Raw genomic sequence first — 25,086 nt, forward strand, 5'->3', positions numbered from 1 at the left:
GGTGGCATGGCAGCAGGGCATTGCAGAGGAAAAACAGTCCATGGCAGGCAGCAGGCAGCAGGCAGCAGGGTAGCAAAGAAGTGAAGATGCAGCCAGTGACAAGGGACAGCAGCCCTTCTGTTCTGTCTGGGCTGCACACACGAAGGGCAGCTAGCACACACCTTGGGTAGGTCCTCTGATTATCCACACCCAGAATATGCCAGACCAACCTGTGCACTAACCCAGTAACCCCACACTCTTGGCCTTGGCATCATGCACTATAGATCCAGTGGCCTCTGAGAAGTCCCACTGTGACCCCACAAGACTCTGGGGGGACATCTAGTCATAAGCCCCAATAACTGGGCAGGGCGCAGCCCCACACCACGTCCTGCCCTTCTCTCTGTCCAGCTAGAGCTCCCTGTGGTGCCCAGGGCATCCACTCTCCTTCTTTGCGCGGCAGCCCAGCCATACCCAGGGCTGAGTGGATCCCACATGGAGCCACAGGTGGAGGATGTTGAAAGGGAGGATTCCTTTTCTGGGCCGTATGCCAGCCACCTGCTGCCACTCCTTTCTCTTCCCTGTGTCCGGTGAGGTACAAGACAGCCACAGGAATGCCAGTAGCTCTTCATTCCTTGCCCTTTTCTTGCTTTCCAAGTTAAACTTAAAATATGTAATAACAGTTGTCTGCTCCCATTCTTGATTTGAGAGCTAATATATTGTTAAAATTGGGAAAATAAGGATATAAAGAAGAAAGAACATCTCTGATAGTCCTGCGGCTCAGAGAAAAGCACTGTTACCATTTGGGGATTTTCTTTGTCAACATTTCTTTCTTTTCTTTCTTTTTTTTTTTTTTTTGGCGGAACCAGGGATTGAACTCAGGCCCTTGTGCTTGCCAGGCAAACGCTTTTTCCACTGAGCCATCTCCCTGGCCCCTATCATTTCAAAATGTAGATGAATATTTATATTTTGAAACTATGGTTGAGATCATAATGTGTGTTGATTTGTATTTTGCTCTTTCACTGAGTGCAAGATTTTAGGTATTTTTCATATCATTCAGTATTATTTTACATCATCCTTTGTATGGCCCAGTTTTTTCATACATACATACGAACACACACACACACACACACACACACACCCCAAGGTTTAGTTTTTCATTATTTTAAATAGTTTGTAGTTCATGGTTATTAGGAGATAGATGAGTATCTAGGGGTGAAATTGATTTGTTGGTCCGTCTCCCAAGCTGAATGCTGTCCTAAAGATTAGGGAACAACCTTTAAAGTGTCTTTCTGCTTGGAGTTCGTATTCCAAATGACTGTGCCATGGATCTTGCTGCTTTATACCATAAACCAGTTGTGGCAAACCTATGGCACACCTGTTATTTTGATTTATTTATTATTTTTTTTAAAGAAAAGATGTTAATGTAGAGTTGTTTTTTTCTAAATTAAAACCTCAGCATTGAGGTTTAATTGCGGTGTTGGCACTTGGTGACAGGTGATGGCATTTGGCTTACAGGTTTCTGCCTGGTCTCTGAACAATTCGCCATCACTGCCCTAAGCCATCCCCAGGCAGAGGGAGGTCAGGGGCACTTAGCTGTCTTCGCCCCAACATCTTAGGGACTGTCCTATGGTCTTGGTGGTACCTTCTTAATGAGAGCCATTGGTAGGTCATTCTAGGGACAGCACAGCCCAGGAATTTTCTCTGAGCCTGAGTGAGTCATCCCTTGAACTTCCCTTGCAGTGGGAAGATGCCTGAAGTGGACTATGTGATTCTCTCTGAATGGTTTGACTGGATTATGAAGAATATAAATGTCTCTGTTGACCTGATAGGTAAGTTGGGCCCTCCTTCCCCTCCCTGCCCTGACCCTTCACTGGGCCAGCCAGGATGTACTTAGTGGGGCCCAACCACAGGGGTCTTAGGCAGAGGGCACTTGCCTTTGGGAGTCCTTCCTCATGTTACTTCAGTCTCTGTCCAAGTGCAGAAAGGGTTTGGGGGTTTCTGGGCTGGCATAGAAAAAACTAGCCTGATTCCTTAAGCGGCCCTCCTGAGTCAGCTACTTTCAGACCTTTATCCTTGGGATTTGATGGCTTCTCTGGTTTGTGAAGAGGGAGAAGCACAGAAACTGGACATTTACCAGGCCTGTCATGTGCCAGGCTCTCTGCCAAACTGTGTCTACACATGGGATTCTGCTCAGCCTCATGGTGCCCCATGGAGCTGCTGAGAGCTGGAGGCTGAGATGCAAGGTTTCTGTTTGGTCACATGACAGCCAGCACTCAAGCTCAGAGTGATCCCCAGCCTCTGTGTCTTCCTTGGAGCTGTGGCAGCACCTCCCTCACCTGGGCCATGTGCCTTCCCTCAGCTGTTGCTCCCAAGCCATGAACAGAGTAACTAGAATCATGTATTTGTTTAAACCTCAGTTTATCTCCGGACCACTCCTGAGACCTGTCACCAGCGATTAAAGATGAGGTGTAGGGAAGAGGAGAAGGTCATTCCGCTGGTAAGAGGCCAAAGACAACCGGAAAACTAGTTCTACCCAGCCTGGCTTCCCCTCCCAGGCCCTTCTACCATGACATCATTGTGTGTTTGTCATCAGAGAGGAACAGGAACAGAATGTGAGCTCTGATTTCCTCTGGCTGGAAGCCCTGAGGGTGTCCAGAGCTGCTTCACTTCCTGTGGTTCTGACTCAGGCCTTAGCACCCCCATACAGAAACACCTCTTCCCTTCATCCCCTCAGCCCCCTGGCAAGGCTAGGCTTTGCCTATTCCACCTCCTGAAGACTGATTGGATCTGTGCCCTCTGGATCTTCCCTGGAATGCGAGTCTCAGACGGCTGGAGCAAGCCCTCACTCCCTCATGCAGCCGGCACTTTGCTCAGTGCCTCATCTAGCATGGAGGTAGTGCCTGCCTAGTCCGGGGATACTTTGCTACCCAGGGACCTAGCTTGGGGCCCCGTCAACTCCATTTAGGACAGTTGTGCCAGCCCTGGACTGTTCTAGGTTGTGACCTTAGTCCCCACATCTTTCTCAAAGTCCATCCTTCTGGCTGCTGCATTGGTGCTGTTTCCAGTGCAGAACTGCACTCGTGCAGCTTTCCAGCCGAGGATGAGTTAGTGCCTTGGTGTTGTCTGAAGTCCCTACTTGGTAGCATAGCATGTGCATGGCCTGTGAGGCCCCGTGTGACCCCTCCTCTTCCCCATGCTTCTCTCTGATATCATCTCCTTCCACTCCCTGCTAGTGTTCTGGCCATAAAGAACAAGTTTGACTGGATGTTTATGTGCACACACGTGCGCTCGCACACATATACACACACATCCTTAAAGTAATGTAGCCATGTATTTGCACAGTGGTTCACCCCAATGTCACATCCTCTAGGAAGCCTCTGTCCTTGTCCCTCCATTGGGCTCCCTGTTCCCGCCTCGCTGTGATGGTGGCCCTTTGGACAGTGGACCGATGATGTTTCTTTGTGCCTTTGCTCCCCGTCCCTCACTGTGAGCCTTTTAAGGTTTGATCTTGTTCCCTTTCTTCTCTCTGCATGTGGCCTGGGGCCTGGCACTGAGTGGTTGCTTAGTTAGTGTTGAACTGAATGCCTCATGGGAGCAGCTGCCCCTGGAGGTTTCAGGGAGCAGGGCAGGCGTGTAGTTGGGTAGACCAGGGTCCCTGAAAGGACTGTCTACTTCTGGGGCCCTGTTCAGCCTCATTTCACCAGGTGCCATCAGGCACATCTCAGCTACAATGGGCCGCTCCCTTGAATCTCAAAGTGAGGCAGAAGACATTGGAGGATAGAACACACTGAACCTAGCCCAGTGAGGCCATGTTCTCATGGGACACAGTAGCTCTGTGGTGACCTAGACGTTCTAACAACAACCAAAAAAATGCCAAGTCCGGAGTCCTTCTAAGGCATTATGCAAGCTCTTGTCTTGATGATTTTTGACAAGATCTGTAGGGCAGTTCTAGCCCTGGCTGCCCTGGCAGAACTCGGTGGGGGGTGAAGCTGCAGCATGGTGTACAGGAAAACTAGGGTGGTGAGTAGCCCCTTGAGGTGCCTGTGGATGCCGGCACACACTGAGGCGTGGGAGAGTGTGTATGTCCAGGGCTCTGCAGTGTTTTGGCATGGTTGGTCTGGGCAAGCATCTGTGCCCCTTCCCCTGCCAGGCTCCCTGCAGGTGGTGGTGTCTACAGTCTGCAGAATGTCTCTGGGCCAAGTGGTCTGGTGGGTAGGGGCAGCGGCAGGGGGGAGATCAGAGCAGAAGAGGGTGGCGGGCAGTGCTTCTGACTGTTGGATGCCCTGTCTAGCCTGCGTGACATTTGCTGCTGCCCATCTGAGCCAGGTTCACTGTGGCAGGGTTTTTCGTCTAAGTCACTGCTCTGTGGTCACTGAGAGCTTTGTCCCACTTGCTGAGGCCCTTGGAAGGAAAGCACTGGCCCCTATCCCATTCCTGAGCTCCTGACAGCCTGTGCCTTTGTGTTTCTCTGGCAGGAGTACCTTGAGGCCATTCACCAACTCTATGAGGAGTGGCTGGTCACAGGCAGCCTCTTCCCTGTGACAGCCCCTGTTCTGGTAAGTCCCTCACAGGCAGGAGACTTCTTGCAGGGAGGAGTGACCCAGGGCACGTCAGCCTCTGCGGAGGGACACAGGGTGGAGTCCCTACAGCCAGGAGGAGGCGTGTGGGAGGGCTAGAAGGGCTCTTTCTCTGCCAGTTCTCATTCTTGGACTGAGTCTTTGAGTGAGTTGGATGGACCAAGAAAGCCACCTGTCCCAGTGCCATTACAGCTAGTGATGAGTAACACGGACTTAGCCAGCATTGGCCCCAAAGCCCTAGTTGTCTGAAGCCTCTGGACCAGGGTTGGGGTTTGGGTCTTTGGGGATTGTAGTGCCTCTGATGCGACCTTCCTTCTTCAGTGGAGGACACAGAGCCTCAGTTCACCTTGGCTCAGTGACTCAGGGTCATCAGAAGGAATGTGAGCTGCTGTTCCAGGCCGTGACCCAGGGATGCCCTTGGGAGGTGCGGAGGTGTGTAGGGCTGTGTGTCCCAGTGACTGCCGTCCTGCAGTTCCTGCGCTGCTTTTCACAGTAACCTGTTCCTCTTACTGGTGCATGTCATTTCTAACTGGTACTGATGTCTGTCCTGTTAGTGTTTCCTCATCGCCTGTTCCCTTGAGTTCAGATATTTTGGCCCAGATCTTTCCAGGTAGGCAGGTGATACCTAAGGCTGCTACTGTGTGGGTCATGAGCCGCTGTGCATGACTGGGCTCCTCACTCTTACAGCTTTTGCAGGTAGTGAGGCTGCAGGCAAGAGAAATATTACTACAGTGAGTTTTTAAAGAAGTTTGTTTTTCCTTGTTATGGTAGTAGGAACTATAAAATGATGAAAAAAATCATTCTGCGAAGATAACTCTTGTGGACTCTTACGTGAAAATAGTTGAGAATGTAGACCACCCTCGAGCTGGGTGCTCTGACCTCCCTGTGCCTGTGGGCTTCTTTCCCTTTCCCTGCCTCCCCTGCCTGCCTCTATTTCTGTCTTCTTTTGTGGAGGGAGGGGGGCGTGGAGGTCAGCGCAGCAGAAGTTATGACCAGTGTGTTTCATTTCCAGGTGATTGAGGCTGACCACAACATGGAGAAGATGTTACAAATACTTGAACAGAACCGGGCCCGGATATTAACACCAGAGGACTGGAAGCATGGCCCTTAGGATGGGAGAGGTTTGTGGGATCAGGCCAGGAGCAGGCTCCCAGCTGCCAAGCCAGCTATTAGGAGGAACCGAGAACAATCTGCTGTTACAAGGCCTTTCATCCGGCCAAATCTAGTTCCTGATGGTCCTTTCTCCTTAGCTAGTGCCTTCATCATGGGTCCATGACCCTTGTGGGTAGGTGACAAATGGGACCAATATGTTTGTTGCCCCTTGGCGTGTGGAGCCTGTATTACCCTGGTGGCTTCCCACTACTGGATCCCTCTGCTGACCTCCTTAGGAACAGCTCCTGCTCTGTGAATGACACTGGGCTGGCTTCTGTGCATCCCAGTCACTCAGGAGAGCGAAGCAGCAGCCTCACATCTCAGGTGAGGAATTTAGAGTTCATTGAGATTAAAGACTCCTCAGGGTCTCACAGCCAGTGAGCCATGAAGCTGAGGGCATTCATCCTTTAGCCCAGGCTGCTTCGCCTTGAGAGATGGTCCCAGCAGACCCTTAGCTCTTTGTGTGGAGAGCTGGCAGTGTGTCTTCTCATCACTGAGCAGTTCTCAAGGACAGCCAGGATTTCTAGACTTTCATAAAGTTGTGCTGTTTGGCTCGAGTCCATGTTAAATGGTTTTACAGTGTGAAGGCACTACGGCCTCTTCCGGTTGCCACCTGGACTTCACCACCACAGGAGAATCCCACACTGACTCCTGAGTGGTTCCCAGATGCTGGGGGTGAAGGTCCTACCTGAACTGCTGCCAGTTCCATGCTGGGGGCCAGTTTGTAGTGCTTGGGGCCAGTTTGCCTGGTGCTGAGGCGTGCTGGGGTGACCAAGGCAGCCAGGCCTGGTTTCTGAGGCTCTTCTCCTCTGTCCTTGGGTGAGGAGCTTTGCCCTTGCAGTTACTTAGCATGTGTGGTCTGCAGGGAGAGGCACAAGTGGCCTTAATTCTAGTTGAAAGATTTTTCCATCCAGGGGAATATCGAGCTACAGAGCATGAAACCATCTCCACAGCTTCAGAAAATACTGTCAGCTGTGACAAGGCGCTGAAGGCCCAGCTGCCTGTTAAACCAAGTAGGAATCAGAAGAAAGGAGAACGCTTTGTGAGAGCCATCCAAACAGCACGGTCAGGGGTTGCAGGCAGGCTGTGGAAGCTTTGCTGGCAGTGGGCAGAGGGCACTGGAGAAGACTGGGCATGAACATGAGTACTGAGCTGCTGGCTCGAGGCGCGCAGCTGTAGCACTTGGCTGTCAATGAAGGCCACCTCTCCCACCCCGTGAGTGTGGACCCTCGTGCGGCCACAGGTGCCAGGAGGTCCAGTCCCAGAGAGTGTGCTGAGAGGTCAAAGACTCCAGCTCCTAGTCCTTCCCGTCTGGGCCAGTACTGGGCCACATGAGCTGACTGCAGCACTTGGCGTGGAGGGGCAGCCATCGAGGGCAGCATGGAGACCCATCAGCACCTGCAGCCACGTGCTGGTCAGGAACCCGGAGCAGTTGGGCATCTTTGCTGTCAGGAATCTTGACATGTTGCGGCAGTTTGGGGGAGTTTGTAAGTGAACAGTGCAATGCTTGCCTCTTGGCTCAGTGTAAGTGAGCAGTATCTTCCCCTTGACTCGATTTGAGCAACCATTTTGGGGAGAAATGTAATTTTACCCCTGTGATAACCAATAAATCCTTCACCTAAATCTTGATGTTCATTTTTGAGTGCTTCCTTGGCAGTGCTTTCCCTAACCGGCAGCACTCTCTTGCCAGTAGGATAATGTGTTTTTACTTTTGAAACACCGTGTTTCCTGTCATAGGACATACAGGGTCAGAAAGCCCCCTGGTGCCTGAGAAGGGGCTGTGTGTATCAGTACGGGCTGGAGCTGGTTGCAAGATCCCTGTGACCCCAGATGACACCTGCAGTGGCCACAGACAGTTTACACAGGAGCCGCTGTCCCATGTGGAAGGCAGGGATCACACAGCGGGTATGAACACTGCCACGAGCCAGGGCCAGGAAGCGGCACAGGGCACAGGGCACAGGGCAGGCACGGCAGGCCTCATAGGAACGGAGGCCTGTGGCACACCTGCCAGGAGTGGATGAGGAGCATGGCAGGGGCTGGCCAGGCCAGTAACATTTCGCAACTGCTGGTGTCCCCCATTCTTACTCTGAGGCTGGGGATCAGTGGAGTATTGTCAGCACATTCAGAGCCTTCTCAGCTACTCTGACTCATAGAAAAAAAGTTTTTTGAATAGTTGAGCAGCATATGGCATTTCCTTCTAGTTGGACTTTTAGGGAACTAATTGAAATTTACATGTAAGCCTTTTGGTTTTAGATGTTGCGTACGGTTAGAACCATTCAAGGTACTTTATGTTCCTAGTAATTAAAAAAACCAATCTATAGGATAGAGACTCATTTATTTTTCCTGTGGAACATTGTGTGTAGGTGGGTGGCCTAGGGGTGGGGTAGTGGCTCTGTGGCTGTCCTGGTTTTGGTTCTTCCTTTCTGTTCCTGGAGGTTTCACTTCCGGGTTCATGACTTCCCTCTATCCTTGGGGGAGGAGTGACTGTGTAGGATGGTGGCCAGAGCTCCTGTCTGACCAGTGTTGGCAACAAGGCCAGCTGCTCCCCACTCACCCTTTAATTTGGACAGTGACCCTTTCCTAGGCATAACTAAGGTGTCAGAACTTTGCTAGGGGCCTTGGGAGGAAGTGGTTGGGGCAAGAAGGAGCTTAGCACCCACAGACTGGGCCACATGAGCAGACTGCAGCACGTGGCGTCCTCTGGGCCCCTGTCACATCACCCTGCCTGCTCTGTGCTGGAATGTTGGCTCTGCCTCTTGTGCAGGGTGTAACCCAAGGAGAAGTAGGACCACCTTGCCCTTGCTCCTATGATGTAAGTGAACAGAGTCACAAGTGGGTGATGTAACCCCTGGGAAATGATGTCATCTGGCTTCTGTTCATTAGTTTCTGCTGCTTCCATTTCATCCGAGCCCTTCACCTAGAGGAGATGTGTCCCTGCCTGGGATAAGCATCCATCTTCTCCTGGATGTCCCAGGCTCCCACCAGCAGATCCAAGGAAGGGTAGTTGTATTAAAGCTCAGAGAACACAAAAGATATTTCTAAAACCTGTCTGCACTTAGGTCCTGCTGAACTTGGGCTAACTGCTTTTCTCGAGCCCTGGGGTAGGGTGTGGGTGCTTCTTTTTAATGCTTATATATCTGTGGAATGAGTGACATTGTTCTCTAGTTGTGTCCACCCTGAAGAGTTTCTTATTAAAATAATGGATAACTTTTGAAAGTGTCAGCCCTCCATCGTTGAGAACACGGTAGTACATAGCCTGACTCCACTGGGCTGGGACACAGGATTACTCACCAAAGGCCTCATGGTCCTTGGCACAAACATTCTTCATATCATGACCTCAACTCCAGCTCCCCTGAAGTTGGAATGAATTTTATGTTCCTTTGATTTATAGAAGAGAAACTAGGACAAAGTTGTCATTAAACAGAAAAGGAGAGAAAGCCTGTCTCCTGAGATCCCAAAGGTGTAGGCATTTGGATCACAGCAGCTATCTTGAATTTTTGGACGTCTTCACTTTTTCTCTTAAGACTAGTGCTTAGCAGGCTGGACTCTGGAACACAGGCACCCTCTTAATAGGCGCTCTGAGATAAAGTGGTCTATAGCCCTCGAAGTTTGGGAAACCATTTCCATACTTTGTGAGATCCACAAGCCACATTAATCTAGATGAAAGGAGATCCTACAATAATAAGTAAGTAAAGAAAGAAAAAGAGAAAAAGAAAAAAAAGTCTTGTTAACTTTGTTTAAAGTAGGGGCTCGCTGACAGGGGAACTCCTCATCTTGACAGCTGCCATCAGCTGTCTGATCACAGTGTTCCTTGGAGCACACCTTGGGGAGGGCTGCTTTAGGTGATCCCAGCTGCTGCTGACTCCCTGGCTTCTGTGCGCTGGGACCGAGAGGTCAGTAGTTCTCAAACTTCAAAATGTCCAAGTCACCTGAGGGCTTGTGAGGATGTGCATTAGCAGGTCTCAGTGTCACAGTTTCTAATTCTGCCTGTCAAGAAGGAGCCTTAGAGGGCTGGCGAAATGGCTCAGTGGTCTAAAGCACCTACTTAGAACAAGCTTAGCAAAGCACAGGGACTGCGGTTCAATCCCCCAGCACCACATGCCGGCCAGCCCCGCCCCCTGGTGGGCTGAGCTGGCCACACACACACACACACACACACACACACACACACACATTAAAAAAAAAAAAAAAAAAAAAAAAAGAATGAGCCTGAGAATCTTTTCTTGCACTATTCCAAGTTGTGCTGAGGCTGCTGGTCCAGCCATCTCCCCGTTTGAGAACTATTGCTCTAGTTGTAACACTTTCTAGAATTTGACATCCAGGAAGTCAAAGAAAATGGTGTTTAACCTCTCATGGGCTCTGGTCCAACAAGAGCATTGCTCTTCAGGGTTGTGAGGAAAACGGACTTGAAATGGAATGGGCCCAGACCAGGGCCTGGTAAGCAGCAGGTGCCCAGTGAATGTTAGTGCAGCTGCTGGGCCTGGAAAAACTAGGCCGGGACACAGTACGCTGTGACCACACTAACCGGCCAACTGTTATGTGGAAACCATCACAAATTAATAGGCGCCATTTTAACTTACCTGTTAGGAACAGGTCAGAGGCCTGGCCAACGCTGACCCTTGGAATCACACCTCATCACCTTTTTGCAATTATAGATTATGGGCCAACAGTTGGCCTTTCTCTTCTTTAAAAAAAAAAACAAAAACAAAAACCAAGTCCCTGTTTTTCCTGGGGACTCTGGTTCTACAGCTTGTGTGCAGCGGCATGAGAGGGAGGGCCAGCAGAGATGGGGCTGCTGCTTCTCGGGGCATGGACCTTGACTCCCCTTTTATACTGATAATCCCTTGGGGTACCTCAGATTAGACCAATGGTTGTTCAGTCTGTCATCACCTTTCTTGTAAAACCCTTTATTCTCAGGCCCAGGTGACCTCATAACCTAGTGCCCTTTCTCTAATGCACAGAGCAGGTGCCAGGGATGACCAGAACTCCACAGTTCCAGGCTTATCTTAGGAAATGCCTAGAAAAATTAGCAGTGACTGATGAATCTTAAGCTTTTGGGTTCTCCTGGAGTTTATGCCTAGGGCCTAGGCTTTGGGGTCAGAATGAGCTGGGATCCCAGTTTCCTGAGTTACTGGCCATGAGACCTCAAGCAGGTCACCTCACTTCTCTGATACTGCTTTGTCCGCTGGACTCTAGGGCTCTGTTGTTTTCTTTCACAAGGCAGGAACTGGACAGTGAGGAAGGGGGAGTTAAGTGAACAACAGGCTTGGCCTGGCTCCTTCTGAGCTCTCCTCCCCCTAATGCTGGCTGCAGAAGCAACCAGGCTTCCTTGCACTTTTACTGGCAAAATGCCTAGAAGTTTATGACTGGGTACTCCATAAGCCAAGGCCTTGGATCCTGAATTTATATTTTCAAAACAGGTTTCTCCCTCAGGGCTGTGGGGGGAACTGTCTCTGCATCCTTGCCAGCCACTCACTTGGTGTGGAGGCCACAGGCTATTCCCAGGCAGGCCTGTGACCTCTCCCTGTTGTCTAATGGCCCTCCCCAGGCAGTCACCTATGTTGGCTGAGGCTAATGTACAGGATGATCACAGGCCCCCTCCTGTGGGGTGGGCAGCTCAGCTCCTCAAAACCACTCACCTGGGAAGGAGGGCACCAGCAGCCTCAGCAGTCCCTTCTGGTGAGTGTAGAATTAAATGCATTATACTAATTTACTTTGAAGCATCAACTATAAAAACTTACATGATTTCAGTGAAGTAGCAGTATGTAAAACTGAGATAAAAAATAAATAGGTCATAACCGTAGAGCTTTCTTTACACAAAACCATACAAGAAAAATTCTAAAATACTCCCAGAATACACTAACATCAACAAATGTAAAGACAGCTCCCATTCTTGAATAGGCTGGCCCAACACTGGAAGGATATTAGTTCTCCCTAAATTAATTTAGAAATTTAATGCAATTTTTTTTGAGATAGGGTCTCTCTCCAGGCTTCTCTTGAACTCACTGTGTCACCCAGACTGGCCTCAAACTTGAACAGTCCTTCTACCTCGACTTTCCTGAGTCCTGGGATTACAGGTGTATGTCACCATGCCTGGACATTGAACACAGTAAAAATACCACAGGCTATTTTATAGTTTGACATGGTATACTAAAGTTTCTATATAAAGTTCATAGAAGAATAAGTGGAAAGTAAAACAAAATCAAACAAAACACAAAATCATGATGGAGACCTAGCTGTACCAGGCATTAAAACATATTGCAAAAACCTTATAATGAAAATGATATGGCACATGAATAGACAAATAGATGAGTAGGACAGAACAGAGGTCTCAGAAATAGGCACAAGTACAGGTTGACATTTAGTATAAGATGAAGATGGCATTTCAAGCCAGGGGGATCAAGGTGGAGTTTTAAATAAATGGTGCTGAGACGACTGGGTAGCCATTGAAGAACCTAAAACAGATCGATATCTCACATCATACTCAAGAATAACCCTCATAGTCAGGAATACAAATATAAAAGTACCAGATGAATTCTTAAAAATCTTGATGTAGAGAAAATTTCCTAAGACTCAGTTCAGATCCAATAAAGGATTGATAAACCTGACCATGTAAAAATTTTGCATGACAAAAGCCACCATACAGCCAACCCATTGACAAACTGGGAGAAAATGCATACACAGAGCTAATATTCCTAAATAATCACAAAGACTTTATATTTTTTAATTTTTTTAAATTTTCCCAATAATTTTATTGAGAAACAAATGGCAATGAGACAGTTTCAAACCAAATTGGTAGGACAGTTTCAATAATTAACACATTGCATACATTCTTCCTAGTGGTTAATTGCTGTACAAGATGCCGACATGATATCCTATTTACAAACACCATTAGAATAAATCCCTCTATTCATTAAGAGAATGTAAATATATATATATATTCTAACCATCATGAATACAAAGATACAAAATGGACATTCATCTGTATCCCCTTTTTTTGTTTAGTTCCGTTATTTGAATATTATAGGTGTGAAAAGTGAAGAATGATTATTATTATTATTTTTTTTGGTGGAACCGGGGATTGAACTCAGGTCCTTGTGCTTGCCAGGGAAGCACTTATTCCACTGAGCCATCTCCCCAGCCACAAAGACTTTTTAAAAGGATCAAACAGCCAATAGAAAAATGAGAAAAGGCATAGAAATCCACAAAGTTCAAAAATAGTACTTAAACATATGAAAAATACTCAAACTCAGGTAAGAAAATGAAAATTAAGAGAACCGTGAGTATCATTTCCCACCTACCAGACTGGCCAAAACTGTTTGTAATTATTTCAAAACATTCTGTTGGTTAGGTTGTAGAGTAATACACTCATCCATTGCTGGTGGGCACACAATTTTGCACAAGCTTTCTGAAGGGAACGTTGATAATAGTGTATTAGAGTTTTCTAGAGGAACAGAGGCAAACACAGGTATAACTAAACGAGGGAATTTATTAGGTAGGTGTACAGAGTCAGAGGCAGGAGAGTCCACACCGGCTTTTCAGTAGCTACTTAGACAAGGTGGAAGCCACAGAACAAGAGGGATGGAAGATGCAACATTAGTCCAAGGTCAAAGGTTTAGAAGCTCACTGGGGGGTTGCTGGTGCCTGCCTACGAGTTGGTGCTGGGAGATGGAAGAAACTGGAGACCAGGAGACACATCCAAAGAAAGCCATTAGCGGCAAAGCGTGGGCCTGCCCTGGAAGACAGGCACTCTTGCCTTTTTATTCCATCCAAGCCACAAACCGATTGGCTTGGTGCCACCCATAACTGGCCTACAATTGGCTGGCCTCCATGTCAGTCATCCACAGACACACCTCAAACTGCTTTATCAATCTACAAGCATTGCTTACTCCATTCCAGTTAACATACCACGATTAATGATCACAGTGCCCCACAAACTACATATGCACTTAAATTGTAACTTGGCAATTCCATTTCTTGAATCTAATATTTTACCTTCTACAATAGGAACATATGTATATGCATAAGGTTGTTTATTGAAGCATTGTTTAAAATTGAGAAATATTGGAAATAACCTCGAGATGAATACATGAGGGGCTGGGGAGATGGCTTAGTAGAATAAGCACTTGCCTGGCAAGTACAAGGGCCTGAGTTCAGTCTCTGGTTCTGCAAAAAACAAAACAAAACAAAACAAAAAGATGAATACATGAGAGAATAAAGAATAGTACATTCACACAATGGAGTACTATAGAACTGTTAAAAAGAATGAGGGAGGTCTTTTGGAACAGATATAATATTAATCTAGGACAAACTATTACATGGAAAAAACTGCTCAGCTGAGTTTAGTATACTGTCTACCCTTTACATAAGAAAAAAGATGCAGAAGGAATGCAAGAAAGATAACACAAGTGAAATAGGTTGATGGGGGAGAGGCTGTAAAGAAGGGAGGAATGGGATCAGGGCTGCAGGAATGAGGAGGGGCTGACACATCACTAAATATATCATTTTGTATAACTTGGGACTTCTAGAACTGTAGTAATGCTTTGCTACTATTCATTTACTCCCAGATTAAGTGCTTAAGCTCAGTCAGGCTATAGAGGGAACAGAAAATTGGAACTCAGGCCCTTAGAGATGAACCTCTCATAGCTGAGTAACATACCCCCAAGTGAAGGGCAAAGGGGCAACCAGGATCAGTAGCTTGCCTGGGTCCAGGGGCCTGGATCCAGGGGTATGTGGGTGCACAGGACATAGAACTATAACATGTTATTAAAGTGATTGTCAGGCTAGGGGTACAGCTCACGGTTCAGTGCTTGCATGCAGGAGGCATTGGATTCTATCTCCTGTACCAGAAAAAATAAAAACGTTTCTCACCAGTGATACGGCTAGCAATTCTGAAACTACATATACTAGAATTGAGCAAATGGAGTAGAGACCATGAGGAGCAGATTTCTTAGGGCTAAAGAAACAAGTTACAATAAAAGCCAAAAGGAATAAACCCTATGGGTTCAGAGTAGAATCTGGGGTGAGTGTAACTTGTGGTTTTAAAATTCTACACAGGCAGGTACAGAAGTAGGGAGCTGTGTTTACACGCCTGGTTAGTATGTATTCGCTCCTTGCTCTCTCGCTGCGGAGGGCCTGGGGCAATGGTACCCAGGAGCCGAGAGCACACCTGGCACCTAGAGCTTGGTGTCTGAGTAACCAGGACGCCAAGGGGAAGTGGTTGGCTCCAGGGATGCAGCAGCGAAATCAGAAGATGAGTCAGGAATATTTTATGGCACTAAAAGAGACAGGAACACAGATGGAGACCGGGACAGACACAGAGACAGAGTGATAGAGAGAGAGCGAGAGGGGGCATGTTAAAAGAATCCAAGAGTCCATCTGAAGCTGTTGATATCCTAATGGCTAAGGACAGAACAATTTGAGGAACAAAATAAATTATGATAGTATTGGATTTTAACCTTTAACTAATAGAAATGTCTGTGAACCCGTAGTAGTATGAACAATTGAATAGCCTCATGAGAAAATAGGAGTGTTTCCTTACCATAAAATTTCAGTTAATAAATAAAGAGGGAATTAGAGGATCTTCATTGAATAAACACCCCAGTGAAACATATTGCAGCTGAGATCTACCTATACATGTCAGAATTAGTGGACAGAAGTTTGAGGAGAAACAGAATTTGCATCCTGAGAGTGTCTTCTCCAGCATGAGTAGAGAAACCTGACCAGTTTACTAAGCGATCAAGGCAAATATCACCAGTGACATGCTGTCTTGATACCATCAAACCCTTTGGTAAGAAGCATTAAGGACTCAGCATCATTTTTTTTTTTTGGGTGGTATTCTTGCTAAAATTGAATAACTTTGCTCTAATAATAAGAAAATAGTGAGGAAGCCCAAACCTGGGGACATGATTCAACAAAACACCTGATCGAAATGCTCTTCAGAAGTGTCAAGGTCATGATAGACAACGGGAAAAGACGCTGAAACTCCTCCAGACTGCAGGAGACAAAGGAAGATAAGCGAGTGCAAGGTGGTATTCTGGATAGGCTCCCAGGATAAAGAGCATTATGGGGAACTGGTGGAATTTAAATAAAGGCTGTAGTACAGTGATTAATATCATGTGAATATTACTTTTCTATAAGATGTAAGCTTCAGGGGAATTCTTTTGCAGCTTTTCTCTAAGTATAAAATTAGTTGAAATAGCTTCCTTCCTTGGAAATAGAGGAAGCGTGCAATTTTAAAAATATTACAACTTCCAGTTTTTAATATGTATGTGTAGAGAAAAAGAACAGAAGGAGTTGCTCCAGTGTGCTAACACTGCAAAGCTCTGTGAGGAGTGGGAATGTGGCAATTTTTGCTTTTGTTTTCATATTCATCTGAGCTAAGTTTTCTACTCATCTGATGATTTTGCTTGCTGGCTCTTTGAAAAGAGTGGAGAGATAAGATGAAGTCTCTCTCTTATGGAACTTGTATTGTAGCAGGGAAATGAACAAACGTTTAGAATCATTGTTTAGAAAATTGAGCGGGTACAGTAGACGCTGATGGGAATAGCAGGAGAGAGCACAGCAGTGGGCGGTGAGAGAAGGCAGGAGAGGCAGCCAGGATGGGGGCTTGGGGGCAGGGTCAGTCCTCGCTCAGCCACAACCTAGACAGAGCCAGAAGGGCCTGGTGCAGTGGACAGGAGGGAAGGGTGGGGCTGAGGTCAGACAGAAGTGGGGTGCTGACCCTGGAGGGGTTGGAATGACCTTGGGCACCCTTGGAGGGAATAGAGCAGAGGAGCAGAGACTTCAGAGAGAATCTGGGAGACCATGCAGGAGACTGGCAGTGCCTAGGAATTGGACCGAGAGGCAATGGTAGTAGGAGGAGGAAGTGGGCCAAGGCAGGATATGGATTGTGTTGTGAAAGGGACCTAGGGATTGGCAGTGAGGGAAACACAAGGATAGCAAGAAGGTGATCCAGGAGGATTCCTGCATGGAACGTTAGCTAGGGATTAGGAAGCATAATTTACCCAGCGGGGGAGTGCTGGAGTGGGTGGGGAATGCAGGCCCTAGGAGAGAGCAAGAGTTTCGATTTGGAGATAAACATCTGGTTCTGCTGTCAGTAGTTAGAAAAGAATGAGCAAATGTTAAATGGGTAAAGAAAAATCATCTTGTCTCCCTGGGCCTGGAACCACCAGCCCAAATTGTTTTCCCAGGCTGTTTTCTTCAGGTCAGACCGACAAGCGCAGGTGGGGACAGTGCCTTGCACTGGCAGCCACCATTCCTGGGCCATACCCTCTCAGCTAGTACTTCTGCAGAGCTTGCTGGCCTGCTGTGCCTCCACCCTGGCCTGTTCTGGATGACCCCTGTCCCCTGGGTGAAGGCTAGCAGCTGGGGTCTGCCTTCATCACTTTCTCCAGTACCCCAGACACTGGCAGTTGGCCAGTGTGAGTGTGGGTTGCTGGGTGCTGGGCAGGGTGACTGGGATGGATAGGCAGGCAGGTGGACCGATGGTGGCCCCTGTGCCGCTTGCCTCCTGCTCCTTCCTCAGTCATGTTTCTGGCCATCTTCCCAGACAGTTCTCTCTCACTAGGATAAAGACGGGACCTAAACTCCTTAAATCCTCATGCCGAGGTCCCCCCTTCATTTTAGGGGCTGAAAGTGATGCAGGCCTATCACCAGCCACCTGCTGCATGTCCTGAAGGGCCTTTTATACATCTAGGCTTTACTGTTTTGCATAGCCGGAAGCCCAGGGCCACCTAGCTCTCCATTTCACAGAGGGGCCACCCAGAACCAGTGCTACCTGCCACCCCCCAGAGATGGCCTTGGCTGGGCGTACCCCAGATGAAACGCCTGAGGGTGTGTGTGCACATGGGCTATGCCTTGGTGTACCCACTATGTGTGTGTGAGCACACGGATACAGGTGGGTGGCCCTGCACAGCAAGGATGCAGGAGGGCTGACCCTGAGCTCCCAGCTGTGGCTTTCACCCTTCATTAGCCAGCACTTAGCTGAGAGGAAAAGGAAGCCAGCAGGGCCCTAAGCACATTAAGGGTGCCCCCCTTGTCTGGTTGCCTACACAGCTCTGTCTCTTTCATTGTGCATTGGCTCAGGTGAAGTGGGCCTTAAGGGTGCTGGGGCAGCTGCTGCTCAGACACAGTCATGTGACTCAGCTGGCATGTGGAGAGGTCAGAAAGCCGCTTGAGGGGCCTTGGTGCTGTGTGCAGCCCCCTCGCTAATTCTCCCTAGACTTCTGCGAGAGGGCTGACCACACACTTGACTGATGAGGTGGACGAGACTCAGAGAGGTTGAGTGAGTTGCCCATAAGTAAATTAAGTGGTACTGCTGGCATTTGAAAGCAGCCCCCAGGCTGGTCCCTGGACCTAAGAAGCCATGAGTTTGATTTCCATCCTCATCCCCACCCTACCCCCTCCCTGGTTCCAGAGTGACCCCCCTCCCAGTGGTCATCTTCCTGGCAGACATCCTGCTCAGGACAATCTGCCTGCTCAGGGTTTAACATCCAGTAACATCTGGGACTGACACCCTCAGTCATTGCCAGGGTGGTGGTGTCTCCAGCCCCCCCAGAGAACATAATGAGTGAGGATGAGGGCATCAGGGTAGAACACCCAGGCCGAGTGATCTGTTGCCTGGGAAGCTACCATCACCAGCTGGCTCCAGCCCCACAAAAGGCCCTAGTTGTCCACTGTCCTTACCTGCAGGGCCTGGGAAGCCTCCTGGGTGGCCTGCTGGAGTCAGGGGTCCAAGTAGGTGAGAGAGATACCCACAGAGCTTGTCTATCTCAGAGGAGATTCTCAGAGGCACCAGGTATGCGCCAGGCATGGCCAGCTCCGTCTGGGCTTCTGGCTTTTAGTCTGAAGATTCCCCAGGAGTTTGAAGACCTGGTATCAGGCAGAGCTGGCTGGGAATGGCGATCCTCATGCTTGCAAGAGCTGGAGGAGTCACCTAGGGCTGCTCATTGCTGCTGCCTAGGTGAGGCACTACCTCACCTGAGGAAGAGCCAGAGATCAGGACTTCAGGCTGCTCAGGAGAGAGTCCTTGGGGCATGCAGGTGTCTGCTGTAGGACAAAGTCTTCAAAGTAGGTGAGGACCTCCTCATTGTCCAAGAGCATGCAGGCAAGGGGCTGAGGGCCAACAGCGGAGGCTAAGACCTCAGACAGGCTCAGAGCCCTCAGCCCTCTTGCCTGACCCAAGGACCTGCTTGCCTGTGTTTCTAAGAGAGGCCTTACAGACAACTCTGGCCAGAAAGCTCAAACGTTAACTGCTTGGCTTCCTCCTCACTGGCAGCCTGCGTCAGTGGAAACTGTCTCAGAGATGTCTGCATAGCCCTGCCTTCCCAGAATGGTGTGAAGCATGTCTGGGAAGCCAAGAGCTCACCCAGTAGGTGAAGCTCTCAGGGTACATCTGCAATACACAGGGGTGCTTACTAGAGGGGGAGAGACCTACAACAGGGGCTGAGAGGACCCAGGTCAGCAGGACCAAGGGCTGCTGCCGAGGGACATCAACAGCTCGTGTGTGGGCATCTGGCCGAGGGGATCCCGGCCCATGAACTGCCTACCTTTTGTTCCATCCTACAGAAGGGTACACAGGAGCTCAAAGACAAAATAGGAGCTTCTAAGGTCACGCAGCAAGGCTGACTGATACTGTGTGATCCAGCTTTCGGGCTCTGACGAAACAGCAGCTACAGTCAACTCAAAGGAGGACAGGCTTATTCTGGTAGATGGCTGCAGTTCACAGCAGGCTGACTCCATTGTCTCTGGGCCAGTGAAGGGGCAGAACATCCTGGTGCATGGGTGCTCGCCTCATGGTGCATAGGCGTGGGGCCAGGTGGGGTAGGGTGGGGGCTGGGAGCAAAGTGTACCTTTCAAAGCCATGTCTCCAGTGACCCAGTTTCTCCAACAAGGCCCCATCTTCTAACAGCTCATGAAGTTGGTTGGAGCCTTCCTGATCCGGCCATCTAAGTCCAACCTCTGTACAAATGCTGCCCTGGGGACCACGCCTTCAACATATGCATCTTCGGAGGGACAGGGATACCCAGGGTCATACTCTGGAGCTTTGAATTTGGTGGCAATTGCATTATTCACACCTTGTGGGCCTTCCCACAAGTGACTGGTTTAGTGAGAACCTGCTTTCTCCGCAGGGTGAGCAGCTTTGGGTGAACATTGGGCTGGGCTAGGGAGTGGTTAAGGGGTCTTCAGAATTACTACTGGGACAACTTAACAACATGAACCTTTATTGTTTTGGCCTTAGTAGGGGGTCCTGAGGCCCAGAGATGGGAGGGCTCCTGCTGAAGATGAGCTGATGGCTGGAACAGAGAAGCCTGGCTCTGGAACCTATTATCCTCAAGTGTGCATGACATGGGAGGAACCCGCTTCTCTCAGAATGGAACTGTTTTCAGTTTTCTCTGAAATTCCTTTGGAGAGGCTCTTCTTTGTTCTGGATTAGGAACCAATGAGAGCAGAGTGGGGTTTTCATAGCCTCTGTTCCAATGGAAGAATGAAGCCCAGAAAGACAACACACCTGCCTATTCTTGAACTTGCTGGATCTACCCATGCCTGAAGTTAGCATTATCACTAGAACAATTGAACTGTATGCACCAATAAGTACTTTTCCTGCTTAAAAACATCCAGATTGGGTTTCTATCTCTTGCAATTGAGTAACAGGGGAGGGTGATGGGGCTCAGAGCCTACAAAGAGGCACAACATCCCTTTCAAGATTTCCCCTAAGCCACCCTACGGTGGGTGGTGGTGGTGGGCTAGGTGCCACCAGCTGTGGACCAGAGAGACAGGCAGCCCCTGTCCTCCAGGAGACTAGCTGATGGGATGGTCAGCCATGGGTGGTTGAGAGTGTGGCAAGGGTGCCCAGAGCTCTGCAGCCCTGGCATACCTGGAGATGTGCTGGGTAGGAGTGGCTGCAGCACAGTGCTAGATGTCCAGGTGTTCCAGCCCCCAGGTCTTCCCTGGACAGTGGATCCTTGACTCGGGATGTACAGCATGGGGTCAGCAGAGCAGAGGTCAGGACAGAAGATTCACCCCTCCCATGACGAAGCTGCTGTTCCTCCCACTGCTCATGCCCAGGCTCTTATACTCGAGTGTGCAATACCTGATGTGCGTACCAGAAGGACTTGGTGGGGATGTGGGCTCAAAGTGTGAGTGGCACTAGTGTGACAGGGAAGCTGCCTGAACAAGTGGCATAGTAGCACAGGCAGTAGAGGAGTGATGATGCGATGCAGAAGTGTATGTCTGGGGCTGTCCCTAGGAATCACGTGTGGTAGACTCCATGTATGTACCTGCCTGCAGGTCTGGCAGGAGAGACACTGGATGTCCCATGTGGTGGCTGAGGACAGTCATACTTTATATTTACCCCTTCACCATCTTGGCTGGTGCTTGCTGGCTGGTGCAGTGGACGCTGTTGGTGCCTTGTCCAGAGACCTTGGAAATCATGGCCTGGTGCTGCTGACCTGGCTCATGCCTCCACCACAATGGCTTCGTCTTCATCTTCAGCCGCTGCAGCTCCCCCACTCTGCCCGTGGAAGCCCTTGAGGTGAGAGGCTCACTTGGCTTGCACAGGGGTAAGAACTAATGTTGTCCAAAAGCCAAAAGCCTCCGAGGACCACTGACAGCTGGTATAGGAATAGTCTATCTCCCACACCCTTAGGAAGGCTGATTTGAGTGTAACTGACCCTGTCTCTGAGTCACCAGTGGGCTAGATCATGGTGACCCTCAGTGGCGACCTGCTTGATGATATACCTGGGGGGTTGCTTCCCCTCCTACTGCTGAGATCAGCTTGCTAAGCAGCCTATCATGTCCACATCTGGTCCCAGCATCTGGCCCTGCCCCTCGTGCTCTGCTGTGGCTTCATCTCCTGTTTTCTTGGGGCTCTGGTACCAGGGAATATTCTCTTCAGTCCTTACCCTCAGGCCCTTGGCAGAGAGGAGGCTGGCATCTCTGCAGGAATGTGCAGAGGGCCTTGCCTGTGGTGCCTTCTGTGGACATTCTGCAGCATAGGGCATGCCATAGATGAGGAAACAGGAGGGATCGAGGGCCCAGTGACCCCAAGGACCTAGGGAGCCTGTGCTTTGGGACAGTCCGAGGCTGGATCCCATCACCACGAAGGCTACAACCTTCATCTTAGGAGGAGGAGCCTTGGAACACGGAGGTACCTGAGCCATGTGTAGCAGAGTTGAGAACAGAAGAGGGTTATTCTACATACGTGGAAGAGGTGGGGCAGAGGTGTCAAGCTGTGCCCAGAAAGAGTGGTTGGAGGACAGGCATTCGTCCTGCAAATGTAGTGCTTGAATAGGTTCGGCCTCAAGGGGCACCTTGTGTGAAAGACAAGCCTTCACTAGAGCGGCCCATCTTGTTTACAGCTATGCATGTCGGTGGGCAGTGGTTTCCAAGTGGGCCCCCAAAGGGGTTTCCACGGATTCAGTGGCGTGTGGTTCCCAAGGACAGTGGCAGCAGGTAGCCAGCAGGTGGCAGTGTGGGCCCAGAGTGCGGGAAGCAGCTCAGGACGCTGTCCTCCATCTCTCCAGCCAGAACAGGACTTGGGATGGTATCAGCAGTCAAGGTCACTCACTGTCTTACAGACCACACAGAAAGGAAGGCAAGGATTTTCAGAGTGTGAGTAAACAACTCATGTCAGTCTAATTAAAATTCCTCCTCTCTCCTGGGAGTATATGCCATTTGGTGATGAAAGCCAACTGTTGCCGAAGGAAAAATGTGTGGTCCCCAGTGTTCCCGGAGTTAAGTCCTGAAGTTGATGGCCCAAGTGATGTTTACACCCCCCAAGTCTCAGAGAAAGGACTCCATGTCTCAGCGAGGTCCAAAAGCAAAGCAGGAGTTCCTCCTGTACGTCTCGCCTCACCCAACTAGCCACTCCAGCAAGAAGGTGACACTTCAGGGACTCAAAATCCTGAGATGTCATGGGCCTGGAATGCCAGCTGAGGGGACCCATAGGCTCAGGTTTCTGTCCCAGGAGCCGCGCAGTCTTGAAAGTGTTACTTCTTGCTACATTTTTATTGATATATTTATTTTGAACACAGAAAAGATACATTGTTGCTTATTCAGCGCCTAGTTGGGGAACAAGAAAAGCGGCTCAGCTCCGCCCTGCAAACGCACGCTGCTGAGTAGGCAGGGAGTTTTATCTTCCCCAGCACTCTAGAGTCGCACACACAGGATGCAACTCCTGAAAGAGACTCATCCCTGCGGTGCATTTTAAAGGCTATACAGTACAACAGACGGATGTTTTTGCCTAGAAAACAGTACACCACAAAGGTGGACAGAACTGCTTGTAAACAATGTCCCTCCCCCAGCTGTGGTCCGGGATTCCAACACGCAGGATGTTACAGATCCTCCTGGTGGACTCCTTCCAGCTCTGCACCAGAAGAAATGCTATTTCTACAGAAAATGAAATTCAAGATCACCAATCTTACCACCCCTCTGCTTAAGAAAGGGATTACTGAATTGTCTTAGCCCTTCATTGGAGGAATGAAATATGAGTGTAGGGAGGAAGGGGAGCTCGCTGTTTAAGGGGTGACAAAGGGGGAGTAGGAGGGAGCCAGGGTTGCTTGCTCCCTGCCGACAGTGATGCTGGCAGGGACACTCTTGAGAGATGCCTGGCCATCACCCCTGGCAGCCTGGGTCTTCAGGATTTGCCATTTCCTACATGGTCTCTGATGGGGACTGCTGGAGTTCACAGGCCAAGCTCTGAGCTGTTCCTGGCCAGGCTGACCTCACATCCCCTGTTGTGGGAGGACCCTGGCAGCAAAGCTAAGCTGCTGGTCCTCTGGAAGTGGCATGATGGTTTTTATGGCACTCAAGTCCCCTTTAGTTTCTCTCTGCAAACACCCTGGAGGGTCAAGGCCAGAATGCCTGACTCACTGTCCCCAGCTGTAACTGCCACCCAGGTTGACAGCGCCAGCTCCCAGGGGGTGGCTCCAGTCCATGTGAGCTCAGCCCCTGTGGCTGGCTGGGTACGCACTGCCAAGGCCCCTTTTCTACCTCGGCCCCCACAGCCCTTTGCTGAGGCTACTTGGGTACCAGTGCTGGCCTTATCTTCTCTGAAGACTGTTCCAGGCAGTGCTCAGACTGACATGGGAACCACCGTCATCCAGTCCTCCACCGCATGCCCACCCAGGGCCCTGACCACCCACTGTAGCTTGGGGTGGGCTACTGCGATAACTCCACTAGCACCACCAGCCTGAGGGCATGGGTGAGGGAGGGGCCTGGTGGGCTCTCTCCACCCCATGTCCCTGTGCCCCCAGACCTGTGCCCCCACCCCATAGGAGGCAGGGAGGGGATGTTGTGGCTCTTCTGCCTTGCAATTGAGAGATAGGCACAGCGCACAGCAGGACCTCATGAGCCTACCCCACCTCCCAGAGGCAAGCCCTGGGGTAGGGGGTCAGGGCAGGTGGTTGACCTGGCTGATCAAGCAGTTTCTGGAGGCAGAATCAGAATTTGGGCCAATGTTCCAGGTGAGGCCAGGGGAGAAGGGGAGAAAGCCTGGTTTCTGCTTCACTCTTCTGCCCAGCGCTATCCACAGAGGCCCAACCACCAAGTCCGGGAGGTGGGGGCAGGAGGCTGAGAGACCTTTATTTTTAATGAAACCTTTGCAGGTAGGTTTTGTGTGGGTGTGGGGGCCTGTGTATACACATGTCCACACTCACGTGGGCCATGTCTTTGTGTGCGCACATGGGGTGTGTCAGTGTGTGTGGGTGTGTGATTATGTAGACGTGTATGCAGGAGTCCAGTGTGCCTGTGTGTGTGCGCACGCGCCCAAATATGCCTGAAAGATGTGGCTCAGCTTGGAGGGACCAACAGGACCTGGGTGGGCTGAATCACTCACACAGTTCGCTCAGGGCCTGAGGCTGGGGCCCGAGCAGGGCTGGACGAGCCCTGGGAGTTCCTCGGCCCTGGTTCTGGTCCTGGCAGCAGCAGGAGGCCTGCCGGGGAGCCAGCTCCACACACAGCCTCGTAGGTGGGCAGCGTGTCCATGGAGATGGTGCGGAGGCCGCTCTGGGCCCTGGTCCTCTGCTCCGGCTGGTATCCGCTGAGGCTGGGACCACTGTTCAAGTTGAGGGTGCCATTCAGGGTGGGGCAGGAGTCGGTGAGTGAGTAGGGAGGTGGCGCATCCGTGGGGACATAGAGCTGAGTGGCCCCTGGCCCCACACACTCCTCGTAGCTATAAAAGAAGAAGTTGTCTCAGGGCTCTTCAAATCCAGGTCTTAGGGGTGTGTGTGTGTGTGTGTGTGTTCCCTGTCCCATTTGCAGTGATGAGCTGTCCAAGCTGTGGAGGGCGGGGGATCCATGTTAGCTCCATGAGCCCCACTGCTCTCTGGGGAGGGGCGCCCCTACAACCTAGATCTGGGCTCAAGACTCAGTCTTC

At 50.0% G+C, this 25,086-nt stretch overlaps 2 protein-coding genes across 4 annotated transcripts in view; one reads left to right on the plus strand and one right to left on the minus strand.

Moving 5' to 3' along the window:
• Tk2 (thymidine kinase 2, mitochondrial) overlaps window positions 1-8,000 on the plus strand; it is a 35,763-nt gene extending 27,763 nt beyond the window's left edge. For all 3 annotated transcript variants that reach the window (XM_023709396.1, XM_004625916.2, XM_023709397.1), the window contains 4 exons: window positions 1,720-1,808; window positions 2,397-2,476; window positions 4,455-4,535; window positions 5,569-8,000. In XM_023709396.1, coding sequence (XP_023565164.1) covers window positions 1,720-1,808; window positions 2,397-2,476; window positions 4,455-4,535; window positions 5,569-5,667 — 349 coding nt within the window. In that variant the 3' untranslated portion in view covers window positions 5,668-8,000. The remainder of the gene's footprint in view (window positions 1-1,719; window positions 1,809-2,396; window positions 2,477-4,454; window positions 4,536-5,568) is intronic.
• Window positions 8,001-22,738: 14,738 nt separating this feature from the next.
• The window catches only part of Bean1 (brain expressed associated with NEDD4 1), a 41,818-nt gene continuing 39,470 nt past the window's right edge, over window positions 22,739-25,086 (minus strand). The window contains exon 4 of the mRNA XM_023709124.1: window positions 22,739-24,882. Coding sequence (XP_023564892.1) covers window positions 24,543-24,882 — 340 coding nt within the window. The 3' untranslated portion in view covers window positions 22,739-24,542. The remainder of the gene's footprint in view (window positions 24,883-25,086) is intronic.

This window comes from Octodon degus, unplaced genomic scaffold (genome assembly GCF_000260255.1).
Source record: "Octodon degus isolate 3935 unplaced genomic scaffold, OctDeg1.0 scaffold00011, whole genome shotgun sequence".
NCBI lineage: Eukaryota > Metazoa > Chordata > Mammalia > Rodentia > Octodontidae > Octodon > Octodon degus.